Source organism: Dicentrarchus labrax, unplaced genomic scaffold, assembly GCF_905237075.1.
Source record: "Dicentrarchus labrax unplaced genomic scaffold, dlabrax2021, whole genome shotgun sequence".
Taxonomy (NCBI): Eukaryota; Metazoa; Chordata; class Actinopteri; family Moronidae; genus Dicentrarchus; species Dicentrarchus labrax.
This window is the reverse complement of record NW_026136702.1, coordinates 19770419-19784258: the sequence shown is the minus strand read 5'-3', so window position 1 is coordinate 19784258 and position 13840 is coordinate 19770419. Positions and strand designations below refer to the sequence as shown.

General features: G+C 39.8%; 1 protein-coding gene and 1 long non-coding RNA gene across 2 annotated transcripts in view; one reads left to right on the top strand and one right to left on the bottom strand.

Annotated features, from left to right (window-relative positions):
• Positions 1 to 13840, bottom strand: part of LOC127371813 (uncharacterized) — a 402823-nt gene that overhangs the window by 278740 nt on the left and 110243 nt on the right. The window lies entirely within an intron of this gene.
• Positions 1 to 13840, top strand: part of cdh11 (cadherin 11, type 2, OB-cadherin (osteoblast)) — an 87190-nt gene that overhangs the window by 52965 nt on the left and 20385 nt on the right. The window contains exons 3-7 of the mRNA XM_051414821.1: positions 4456 to 4857; positions 5827 to 5966; positions 6676 to 6970; positions 9434 to 9553; positions 11539 to 11706. Coding sequence (XP_051270781.1) covers positions 4713 to 4857; positions 5827 to 5966; positions 6676 to 6970; positions 9434 to 9553; positions 11539 to 11706 — 868 coding nt within the window. The 5' untranslated portion in view covers positions 4456 to 4712. The remainder of the gene's footprint in view (positions 1 to 4455; positions 4858 to 5826; positions 5967 to 6675; positions 6971 to 9433; positions 9554 to 11538; positions 11707 to 13840) is intronic.

Below are 13840 nucleotides of genomic sequence, written 5' to 3'. Positions count from 1 at the left end.
GACAATATGTGGGAAGTTTCAGATTTCGGTTTTTAACTTCGCAACTAAAAACCATAACATTTGACCATACACATCTGTTTGTGCAGCCTTAAATGAAATGTACAGAACAGACTGGTATAAGCTAAAATGTCATGGAGATGGTTGAGAAATAGTCCCAGTTCATTCACAGTAGGTGGAATGCTCCTTTGTTTTGGCTCTGGAGGTAATCACTGTGATTGCAGCTGTGCAGCTATTACAGCTACTCTGACTGAAGAGGCACAGCATGAGACAAAACCACAAGAGAGGAAGAAAGAGAATGACAAAACAAAAGATGAATTTACCTTCTCAAACAATCTTTCACTGCAGACTCTCTCCGGATTCTCTGTTAAACCCGTTTAAAATAACTGTTTGCTCATCATTGTGCTCCATTTTCTGATGGGTCTTAGTGCAAAGTAAAGAAGTGCAAGATGAATGAAGGAGATAACAATCCTAAACTAATCAGTCAATATCAAAATATGAATATATGTAACTTTGAGTTTGTCCTACTTATCACTTAAGTCGATACAGGAAGAGAAGTGAGAAATTCACATCTGTGTTTCTGGTAGTAACACCCCATTTACACACCATATACAGTACACACCTGAAAAATTAATCACAGGTGCACACAGACTAACATTTACACACACAGCACGTTTGATAATCTCACACCTACCTGCAAACTAGGGCTTACCATAATCGAGTACTAACAAAAAATAAAAATAAATAAAATATATAAGTTTATAAATCTTATGATAATTATAAATGTAAAAAAATAATGCAGGAATAGGATGAGAAATGAACACCCAAGTGAAAATGCAGCTAGTTTTAGGGTTAGTCTAATGTTACCTTTTTATGCTGCACAGACTGTAGAGTTTGGCCACGATGGTAACTTGAGCCCCAGCTCAACAAACGCTTTAAGTTCATGGAAGCCATCTCCTTCCACCAAGCTTAATGGAAGCATATCTCCAGTCACCATTTTTGGTAATGAGCTGACTAATCTTTTCTGCCCCGGAGGCATCACAGCGATGCGTGCCAGCACAGTAAGGTGACAAGAGATTGCTTTTATCTGTTTCCGCTCATTTCTTCTTGTGCTTCAAACTAATTGTTCTATGATACACAAGTTTAATGTGACAGGATTGCACTGCATGTTTATATTGCTGAAATACTTCCAAACATTATTCCTATGCCTGACGTCCAAATCAAGTACTGAAGCAAACCAACACATATACACGCACAGACACATTCAAATGTGCTAGAATGGACTCATAGTTATTAATACACAAATACATACATGTGGCATGACTGATCAGTAAGTGGGAACATGTTTAACTGTGCTGTCTCTCTCACACACACGCACGCACGCACGCACGCACGCACACAGGCACGCACGCACACACACACACACACACACACACACACACACACACACACACACACACACACACACACACACACACACACACACACACACACACACACACACACACACACACACAGAGTGTGGCTGTAGCTACCCTTTATTGTTAGCCAATGAATCACAGCAGTCAAATCCAACACTTGACTCATAGATTCACAGCATCGCTACAAGCCCAAGGGAATGGTGCACATACACAAACACAGACACACACGCTGTTCACTATTCTAATGTGACCCTTGAGTCATGTATTCAGACAGAGGAAGTGGTCTGGCCAAAAGGCATGCTGGCCCTGGGGAGTCATTATCACTGTCTGTTCTGTGTTGCATTTTCCTTCTCTCTCTTTCCTTCTCTCTCTCTCTCTCTCTCTCTCTCTCTGGGATGTCAGTAAAGGGAAGAAAACTAAGGAATATTAGACATAAAAACTATGTGCAGCCCGGATTCCCAAACTATAAATGCTGATGATGCTTTTAACTAAACATCAAAAGTCACCTAATCTATCTCCTTTGACTATATAAAAAGAACGTGAAAACTTTAAGTTGTGGTATTACTCTGTGCTGTGTGAGATTTGAAAAAGATTTTTTTATTTGACAAGCTTTCACACGTTATCATATTCCAAGCCACACTGAGTATTTCCAAGCTGTCACTCTGTATGCTGCTATCAATCCATTTTATTCTTCTTGTTTTTTTTATGTGTTTGACTCGACAGTTTTTGAGTCAAATAACAGATGACTGGTAGCAGGGTATCAGGATATTGGTGAAAGCAATTTATTTTGGAGTTGCTTTATTTTTACTTGTTAAATAAAACAGACACTTAATTTGACACATAAATGACAGTTTGAGAGCTTGTTAATAAATCCAGCATAGCAGGTGTCAGCTCCTTGCACAACAAGTGCATACCAGGGTTTATAATTGTTTGGGTGTTGTTGTTTTCTTCTTTGAAGTTCTGGCTCATTCTCTGTTCAAATTCACCAATGATTTCACCTGCAAGTGACAATTTCCAAGAATAGATATTCTTACGTTTTTTGCTTTTGTTTTCCCTTTTGTGAATTGTTAGCAAATTCTAAGTTTCTGAAATCAAATATGACACCAGAAAAAACTGTCCGATAATATCAGCTGATAACACGAGTGAATAGTGTCTAGTTACTTTTTTTAAAATACACAAATTAAGCAAGTTTCTCCTCCCATAGTTACGCTACCTTGCTGTAGCAGTGGCAAAGACCAAACAGCTTTGAGGCTTATGGTTAATGATAGACAGGAACAAACACACATGCATACAAATACACAAACGGATATGCACATCAATCAAAAGACTCGGGGATAATTAGCCAGATGATGAGCCGGTATGGGATTAACTGTCAACACTGCCTGGTTGGCTGGTCATGTGGTCAACAGGAGCCAATGAGCCCTAAGGGGATTTTCTCTTCTAATGAGTTACTGAATATGAAATACACACACACACACACACACACACACACACACACACACACACACACACACACACACACACACACACACACACACACACACACACACACACACACACACACACACACACACACACACACACACAGGTATACACAACCTTTATTCGTATGGCCCAGGCAAAGAAAGAACCTTAAAGTATAGGTTAAAGCAGAAAACAAAAGAAAATCAGAAGAATAGGGTATAGAAAGGAAAGGGAACAGAGGAGTCCCAGAGATTTACACCATAAATGATTGTCTACACAGCTATTTGTTGCTGTTGGAAAGGGATTTGTGCCCACAATCACTCTCACAGTTTGCCTCTTGCATGTGTCAAATGATATTTGAAAACCAACAGCTTTGGTGCAATTATTTTAAAGTCTAATTGGCACTAATATGGAGAACTGGCATCATTCACATCCCTGGCTCTTCAGTGACAGACACTACAGGTCTATGTGGAATAACAGAGGATCTGTGGCCCAAATCTCCTGTCAACCATGTCAGGTGCCATAATGGAGGTTCATTGGAGATAGAGCTGTGTGCAAATGATGCATCCATATATGATAACCAGTGGGCTGGGAAAAGAGATATCTGACACATAGGTTTTGGTCAATTAAGTGACTTTATTGCCTTAAGTGAAGTGTACAGTAATCAGGCACCTCAAGCGACCGAGACCACACAGCTTGACTCATCTCAACCAAGTAGTGTTAGTCATCTAAACATCTGCAGTTAACCATACCATAACCATGAAGATCTTGGCATCATTTATTTCATCCCTTCATTGCTCGCAAATTCATTTTTACAACAAGCTCATATGCCAAGACTTTTCATTGAAATTGCACTCAAGGCATTTCATTGGCATTCATCTACAGTTTCTTCTAATGAGCACGTTTTTTTTGCTTCATAGTGCAGGACTGTTGATGGACACATTGGATTTTGTTCAGATCAAATTCTGTCTTATAGCTGCTGATTCATTCCCTGCAGAGGCAAAGATCCCTGAATCATCACCTGTACAGCGATCAGTGCACTGCCAAACAGACCAAAGTCAAACCCACATAAAGGGGTCTGAAGGAGAGTCATGAAGCAATATCTTCCTTTAATCACTTTCATAAACCATCATTTTGCTTTACATTACTTTAATTGTATTTGAAAGGGCTGTAAATAGAGCAATCCAATGACCTGGTGTTGTACATGAGCTGTATCTCCCACACGGAATCAGTCTGTGTCTAATTGAATTAAAGCTAATGAGTTCACAGACAGCATTGTCTGGGTAATTAGTACAATGTCCTAATCAACACAACAAATATTTAAGAAGTCAGATCTCCAACTGCAGTTGATTAACATTGCCCTCTTTAGCAGGCAGCGATGAGTGATTACTCAACTGTTCATGTTGTTTTTGCTGTTAGTTTTAAACTAATATTTTTAATAAAGATTAATGTGTTTGCAAGGCAAAAATTGTATTAAACTGAATGTAAATATGCTCAATTGTATTGTCTTTTAAGCAGTATTTTCATTGTTATGACACATAACTAAGCAGCTTTCTCCTCTGTTCTCTTTTAGGCTTTGTGATTAGCAGAGAGAGGGAGCGAACAAACTGTGACAGAAGAAGAAGAACGAGGAGAAAAAAGGCAGTAACGTGATAGTTGGTGATGAATATTCGCACCAACAGGCCCCATCTCAGCTAATGAACTAGGAAGTTCATCAACAACATTTCGTTAGCAAAAACAGGATATCACCTCAGTGGGAGCGGAGCTCCACTGAGAGGAACAAGAAAGTAGTGGGCGGAGTTAAGTCCACGGTTGCTCAGGTTGGGCAATATGGCGATGCTGAAGCGGCAAGGCTTTGGGCTGATGAGGGTCTTTCTGGTGCTGGTTGGAGTTTCTGCGCTCTGTAGCGTTGCATTAGGAACCCGGAAAGGAAATGCTTCTTTGGATCAAAGGGGCCACAGACACAGACATCCAGGTATGTTACAAGCAACGTTTTTTTTATCATTTGGCTTTAACATGTCTCATGTCACAGGAATTTTTCTACATCTGGCTAGATGATACTCACAACCTTCAACTGTAAATCTGACGCATTCTGAACTCTAATTTTGGTTTGACCTGTCAAAACACAGTCAGCCACTTCCTTCATGATATTTGTACATTTTCAAACAGATGATGCCTGCTCCCTTTGTGTCTATGAGTCACTTTGTACTTCAGAGTCCTGCATTTTTGTGCTCTGTGTACACAAATGTTACCATCCAAGCTCTGAACCAAATGTTAACTTGAGGGAGTTTAAATATTCCTTTCCCTTTACATCTCTTTATTTTCCTTGTCAACAATGCAATCTCTTACTCTGAACATCTTCCAAGATAGTTTGGATTATCAGATCCTCAGTGCATCTTGAGTGTTACATCTGGGTTCTATCCAATTTCAATCGCTTTTTGTTTTTACCTTTACCTACATGGCAAAGATTTATTAAGCTTTTAATTTTTTTCCATCAAGACAACCTTCAATTACAGATGTTCACATGGCAGATGCTCGGTACAACTACATCCTGCTCCTATTAGCCACTGAGCAGCTGCACTGCAACAAACAGAGGTTAAGTGCCTTGCAAAGAACCACCTAAAACACTGCTTGTTGAAGCGTGTGTCGTTCACACCACCCACCCACATTTTCTCAGCTGGGATTTGAACTGGTGACCCGTAATTCAAAAGTGGGCCTCTCTGTTCATGAGGTTACTGCTTCCCACCCACTTTTGCAATCAGTCTATTGAAGATATGCTCAGAAAATGATCTGCAGTTGTGATAATTCATTCATGCAATTGCATGCACAGTGTGACCCAAATGAGCCTTTTAATTTTGCTTCCAAACATTTAAAATTTGAATGACAGCCCACAAGAAATGCGCCTTAGACTTATATTAATTAATGTTTGTTTTTGTGTTTGCAGGTCACTTGTCGCTGCATAAACACAGACAGAGGGGAGGGAAGGAAGGGCAGGTACTCCACAGGTCCAAACGAGGATGGGTCTGGAATCAGTTCTTCGTCATTGAGGAGTACACTGGACCTGACCCAGTGCTGGTGGGCAGGGTAAGCATAATGAAGCATGAGCTAATAAAGCATTCTTGCTATTTAATTTAGCCAAACTGCCCTCCACTGCCAGTCATGGCGGGGGCATTCAGGGTGATGGCAAATGACTAACTCCAATAAGATTTTAAAGAGCTTTTCCCATTCATCAAGGAGAGAGACATAGAAAAAAAGAGAGAGGTCATGTTCTTCAAGGGTGAAAATGATTGGTGGTACTCCTCCACAACAACATCACTCAAACTGCGCTGCGGTTTTCATAACAAACAACAAATAATGTTTACAATGCATCATATTTCATGGTCTAGAGGTTGTAAAGGAAGAACAAGAGTTTAATTGAATGTTGAACATTCTTCAATTTTTTTTTGACAACGTTTTAAATCTCTTACTTATTAGTGTTTGCCTATCTCACACAGCACATCAACTACCCTGTCTAGATCACCCGTGGAGCTCCTTTAATTTAACTTGAGAAATAGAAGCATAATGTCACATCTGCCAAGCAGCCAAGTTACAGTATGTTTTCCAGTTTTGCCTTTCGACCAGACTACCTGTCTCGCTCTGTAATCACCAGTCTCTTTTTCTCTTTAAGTTACACACCGTCTGAAATCCAGATGTTGTCAGCCCCAATCATGTCCTGCCTTTGCATATGTCTCTGTCTTTGTTTGCTTTCTGGTTTGTCTCACTCTCTCCTCATCCCCCCCCCCCAACAATTCAGCTCCACTCAGACGTAGACTCAGGCAATGGCAACATCAAGTATATCCTGTCCGGTGAAGGTGCGGGAACAATCTTTGTTATCGATGACAAGACCGGCAACATCCACGCCACAAAAACCCTGGATCGCGAGGAGCAGGCCCAGTACACTTTAACAGCCCAGGCCGTGGACAGGGACACTAATAAGCCTCTGGAGCCTCCATCAGAGTTCATAGTGAAAGTTCAGGACATCAACGATAATCCTCCTGAGTTTCTACATGGGCCGTACTATGCCAGGGTGCCTGAGATGTCCAATGTTGGTGAGTAGAAAAATGAAGGGTAAGGGAACAAGAGGGTAGGTCTGGAGCTGGGGTAAAGGCTTAGGTTGAATCCGGAACCCTAAAATGTCAGTGAAAGCGAAAAGGAGGGCTGCAAATGGGTTTAATTTCTGATTGATACTATGATGTGTTGCAGAAGACTAGGGCATCATCTAGAAAGGTGTATAATTGCTAGCTAAGCATTTTAAGTTACAGAGTAATGTCTATCCAAAATGCATACTGTGTGCTTGGGTTACAAGTAGCGAGAGGCGGTAAAATGAAGATCCAGTCGGAGATATTTATATTTTTTTGGAACTAAAGCCTAGGTATATATCTGTGACCAGCAGATGTGTTTTCTTTGTACAAATATCACATATATTTTTTATAACAACAGCGATTGAAAACATACAATCAAATTTGATCTTTTTAGTACAGAAAACTCTCCATTGTATATTGACTGATGTTTGTTAATGAAGTCACTGATGGAGTTCACCGTCATTGTTGTTGTCTGCTAAACAGTCTTTTCCATACATTATTAATTATCACTGAAACCTGACCACAGGAAGTGTGACAGAGACGTGAATAACAGACAGTACCATTCGCTGACACATTCAGAAAAAAACCTGTTTTTTTTTTAATCTTTGTAGTGAGAGGGGGAAAAAAAGTCTCAACCAAAAGAAGAAGAAAGGAAATATTTGGCACTAGGTTGGCATGGGCAAGAGCTTCTACCATCTCCTTAAAGCCTCCTTACTTAGAACTTCTGATCTTGATAGATTTTCTTTCCGAATATTATGTGGTCTTGGAGAGTCTTCAACCCCTCGAGGCTGACCTGAAATGAACCGCACTGGCAGTGGTGCTGCCTGACACTCTGAAAGCCAGAGAAATCCCTTCTCTGAATGGACTGGACTTCCAAAGAAAGAACTTCTGAAAGGACTTCTGAATGAGTTCTGTTCAGGCTTTTTTTTACCCATCACTTCTTAAGCTGAAACCTGAATACAGAAGTCTGGCGGGGGAGGGGGCTGCCGGTTGCCATCATGCTCAACCACAAAAGTGGAACAGAAAGAAAAGCTGCAATTTGACTAACTAGGTCCATGTTCCCTCATGGATGTCAAAATTAGAACAGATAGAGAAGGCAGTCTCTTTCAAATTAACATTCTTGGTAATTTACCCTGTACACTTAAGGTAGCTGCCACATTGAGACCAGGGTTGAATGAAACTTGATTACAGTTGTATACCCAACGGATTTTGAATAGAGTAGGATAGAGATGCTCATGTGGCTGCAACTGAAAACTGAAACAGCCGAAGAGCATATGGAAATAAAAAGTAGTTGAACCAACAAACACAAAAACATTATTTATGTGAAGCACCCAAAAGGCCCCAGCCAATATTGTCCAGTCTCAAAGAGTTTTAAACCTGCAGTTACAACTTGTGCCACCTTAAGGCTAGGAATGTAACAGCTCATACAGCTGAGTCTCATTGTGGCTCCTCCATCCTCAGAGACTGTCCTTCTGGTTGCTTTATACCAAAGAGGTGGTTCTAAACAGATTTTATATGTCCAAAGAAAGTTCTGACTTTGATGGTATTATGCCTGAAAAAGATGAAGTCTTAGTAAAATAAAAAACTTTAATTATAATGAATAATTTACTTAATTAATTTACAAAATCTTCAAAAGTTGACATGTGGTCATATTTTACAGTTACAAGCTGAAATGTATTTTGATTTGAGTAATGCTATTGAATAAAATGTAAAACATGAAAACACAAAAACTACTTCTGCTGCCTAAGATGATACATTCACATCTGCAGGTCTAGACTGATGTTGTTATTTTCCTTTCAAATAGGTAGTGCAGTTTGGCAGTTATAGAATCGGTCTAACAAGAACCACACAGCAGAGAAGTCATTTTGTGAAATTTTTTAGAGAGTTAGTTTTATGGGTTGTGTCACATCTGAAAAATGAAATTTCTTTATGCAAAGCTAATAGAATGTATTTCACACTTGTGCAAATGTAATTCATTTGGCCTATTTGCTCAGCTTAACTGTGTCAAGTTCAGTTAACTGAGATTTAGGGGAAGTAAATTGCTGTTGTCGGGTATAAACAGCCCATTTTCGAACTGCCTCGTTTCTGAACTTGACAACCATCAATTTTTCTTTTTATCTGATGGATTTTGAAAGGTTTTCATAAATCCAAAGGAAATATAATGTTTTATTTAAAACATGAAAATCACCAAAAGTGGAGAGTAGATGTTTCCACATAACAATGATGAAATGCAGGGAAATAATAGCGGAGACCAGCCTCCCAGGTGCAGTTCAGCTGCAGCGTCTGAGAGAAGGGGACGAGTGCTTTACACCTCTCTCATCCAGCCGCCGCAGGCAGGCGAATCGACACACACTCGGCGATAAGTTTGTTTGTCAAACCATTCTTGAACCGAATCACAGGTAGAGTCATCTTGTCGTGTCTGTCCTGTAGGTACGTCCGTGATGCAGGTGACAGCTACAGATGCTGATGACCCCACCTACGGGAACAGTGCCAGGCTGGTGTACAGCATACTGCAAGGACAGCCGTATTTCTCTGTGGAGCCTCAGACAGGTGAGGCTGAAAACGGAACCCTGCCATGCGTTCACAGACATCTGCACCTCAACCACATACAGGCTCAGTGAAAAGCTTACAAATTTATTACATGCAATACAGCAAGTATCACTAAACCTCCACACTCTGGTAAGTACATGCTGAGGTAGCCAGATAGAGAAGTTATACAGGGCCTTCACAATCAGTGGTACAAGTCATAACTGCATATCTCAGTTTTCAGCTACTAATTATCACTACAATAGCTTGTTCGTGCAGTCAAGCACTTCTCTGCAGTTGACTTTATACAGTTCTTTGGATTCACCTTCAGTTAGTAACTCAAGGCAATCAGTACAATTAATATAATCAGTTCTCACAGTTGATTCTCTTACATCTTGATATTGATATGTGATGATATTCTGTATCTTTTTTACAACTGACAAATTCAGCTATGAATACATTTGCAGCTCAAAATGACCTGGGAAGATACAGAAAAGATACAGTCAACAAATTTTAGACCTAGAATCTTTAAGTCTTAGCCATTATTAGAGATATTTAAGTATTTAGAAAAAGAAGTCCCAACATTGTGGACAACAAGCTTTTAACTTTTAGGCACCTAGTGGAAACTGACTGTCACTAAGACCAAACTGAAAACCAGTTTCTTTCTGTAATATTTTTTACCATCTACCACTCTTAATGTAAAAAGACGGGACTCACTGCTGAAGGGATCATGTAACAGCACGTCCTTTCCACTGAAATTGGTGAGGAAAAGAAGGCCCTGCTGTAAAAAAGAGGTCCCCAGAGGACATTCAGCCTGGCCTCTGCAGAGCCAAGGCCTAATATTTGGGTTTGCATTGAAAGAAGAAATTGGATGTGAGGAGAGAGGTTAGGGCAGACATGGAGCTATGTTGGGTCAGGGAGGGTGAAGAAGAACAGAAAAAGAAAGGTTAGGACAGAGAAGTAGAGAGAAATTGGTTTAGAGAGTGAGTCCATGGAAAGAGAGTGGTTAGGGCACAGAGAGGGAGAGAGATTTGGGCAGAGTAAATCTAGCTAATCAAACCAGTGTTGGGTATTTGACTGGCTCAAATCCATAGCTCACATTTCTAATTGGTTTGGAGATTATCAGCTTTTCATGCTGTCACACACACACACACACACACACACACACACACACACACACACACACACACACACACACACACACTTGGCATAATATGACAGTAAAAGTAGCTTCAACTCCCAGACACTGCAGCTCGACATGTGGAGAAAGAAGGAAAAAGAGCAGTCAGTGATGAATTAAACAGATAGAAAATATTACTAGGGCTTGAAATAGAGAAAAATAAGACTTCACGCATGTTTAACTGTTCTTATTAATGTGAACGATGAGTGATGATGTGTTTTCTTGCAAAATGAAATATCTTGAAATTAATTACACCCTCTCTCTAACAAAAGTAAATCACATTGTATGATTTTGCTAACCAACTGGTTCTGTTTTTAAAGCAAGAGTTTTTTTTTTAAATAATAGTATTTGTCATTTGCATCGATACTTGCACAGAAATGTACCCTTTTAGGCAAACATATTTATAGACCCAGGTACAAATTAGTATGTATTTAGTGTAGTATTTAATCTTACCCCCATGCTGCAACAGGGGAAAAAAATTAATCTGGGTATTAAAGTTCACATGAAACGGGAAGCAGAGTGTTATTTGCTTCTGCACATTTATGTATTTTCTGTAAAAACAGGCAACGTGCTTTTGTACAATAATCACACTCAGCACAGCAAAGCCGTGCTGTTGCTAGCCAATGAATCTTTGCTCTGTGTTAAAAAGGCTGAATATTGATTAGTGGATGGATATTATGATATTATTGGTAGAAACTGTTTAAAAACATTATTGGGATACGTTGGTAAATAGGTGTAAAATATGACCTCAGGATGTAACTTAAAGGGTTAAAAACACATCTTTCATCCGTCCTGGACTTTAATTTGATGTCAACATATGTCCACTCAGGTATAATTCGTACCGCCTTGCCAAACATGGACCGTGAGGCCCGCCAGGAGTATGATGTCGTCATCCAGGCTAAAGACATGGGTGGTCACATGGGTGGGCTGTCAGGGACCACAGAGGTTAAAATCACCCTCACAGATGTCAACGACAACCCTCCAAAGTTCCCACAGAGTAAGTACAAACACCTTCTGGATCTGGCTGTCTATCCATCTACCACATGACTGTATGTCAATTTCCTTTGGTGTGACAATTCCTTTAGAGGTGTGAAAGTGTTACCAAACGGCATATCAGCCACATTACAGTCAGTGTGTACTTCCATCCCGCAGCTGCCGATCTGTGCATGTGGGTTATGCCAATCCACAAACACGTGTGTACATCATTTCGCCTGTACAGTATGCACGTGTCTGCGCGTGTAGCTCATGTCACTAGCAAGCAATTTAGAAACTGGGGGAGTCTCTGGAGGAGGGAGGCACAAAAGATAACTTAAGAAATCAATTATTAAAGGTTCTTTACTGGCCCCCTGCAATGTCCGCAGGCATCTGTGTGCATGAGTGTGTGTGTGTGTGTGTGTGTGTGTGTGTGTGTGTGTGTGTGTGTGTGTGTGTGTGTGTGTGTGTGTGTGTGTGTGTGTGTGTGTGTGTGTGTGTGTGTGTGTGTGTGTGCATCTTTAAATCTCTCCTTGGAAAACTTGTTGAATTACTGATTTCCTTAGCCATAAAAACTAGTGAAATATTTAGACTGAATTTGTCAAGAGTTGCAAATTTGATGTTTAAAAAAGGAAAAGAGACAGAGACATAATAGAAAACTTATTTATGGAAATAACATTTGAAACTAAGAAACCTGTAAAAATATTATTTATTCTTATTTTATTCTGCAGGTATTACTCTGAAGTAGTCTTACATTCCTCTGACTATAAAAATACAAATATGATTCATCCTCGGGTAATGCTGGGATTAGCAACCTTGAAGGTGATGCAGTCAAGTAAACAAATAGAAGTTTTCTGATTGCCCTGTCAGACTTAAAGAAACAAACAACAGGAGGGAAACTGTGTCCTTTCTCTGTTTCTTTGTTTATTTGTCATTCGTGGTGGTTTATAGATGGTAAATATGCCTGTGTATTGTTTATGCTCATCCAAAGATTCAATGTTTCTGGTTCACCTGATAGAATAAGGAACAATCTAAACCCCAGCAGTAATTTGCACCACTGTACTCTCCAGTCTACCACTATATCCGCACCCGCTTTCTCTGTACCTGTGTCTATCTTTTCTTTCACCCTGTCTCAAAGTTTCTTTCAGCCTCTCTACCTTTTTTTCCTTTTTATTCTTTCACGTTCTCTCCTCCTGTAGCTCTGAGCCGAGCAACTCCTGGCAGAGATTCAGCAGAGTAGCTGCTAGAATGGAGAATGGAGAGAAGAAGAGACGAGGGCTCAGGATTTAGCCCGTGGAGAAGCTGAATACACAAGAAAAGAGAGAGACACGAGCAGAAGCAGTTAGAGAGGGAATGTAAAAGACAAAGCGAGAGACTGAGACTGTCAAAGCCATCACTCCAGTTTCTGTGCATTCCAATAAGCTGACTGTTTTAGCAAAAATCCAATTCTGTAGGTCGCAATGGACAACAAACTGACAACATTTTGAGGGAGTTTAGAGTGAGAGCTTTATGGGCAACAGAGTTTTTCCCCAAAAGATTATATAGTATGTATGTAGTGTATATTTGGAAAAGTTTCCATACTATGATGTTTTCTTATAGTGCCACGTGCTCTTATATAATGACAGACAGCTAAAAGTTCCACTGATATACACTTTATTAGTTACACTTGTAAATCTAATACAGCCCAATACAACAGCTCAGCCACACACTACCTTTAAAAAGATAATAATGTTTATTATGACTGACACTAAGAGAGGTATTAATAAACATTATCTTCATTACGGTAGAATGTGTGTCTGAGCTGATGTATTAGATCACATGTGTATGTTAAAACCAACCGGGGACTAAAAAGTAGTATTTTTTATTTTCAAACACAGTACTGATCAGGTCTAGGGTCAAGGTTCAAATCACAGACGTACTCACATTCAAGTGTTGTTTGCTCCATTGCTCTGGTTAAAATGATTATAATGGAACAGTTATGCAATGGCAAAATACAGTTTTTGTGAGTGAGTAATGATGGGTTCTCTAACCACAGGCACATCTTTTGTTCCCATATCCAGAGCGAATATAAAACATATTTAAAATAAGATAACAAAGGCAAAATGCAGGTTTTATGAGCAAAGATTATCAGTCATACGTGTCCTCCTCAGTACCTCCTT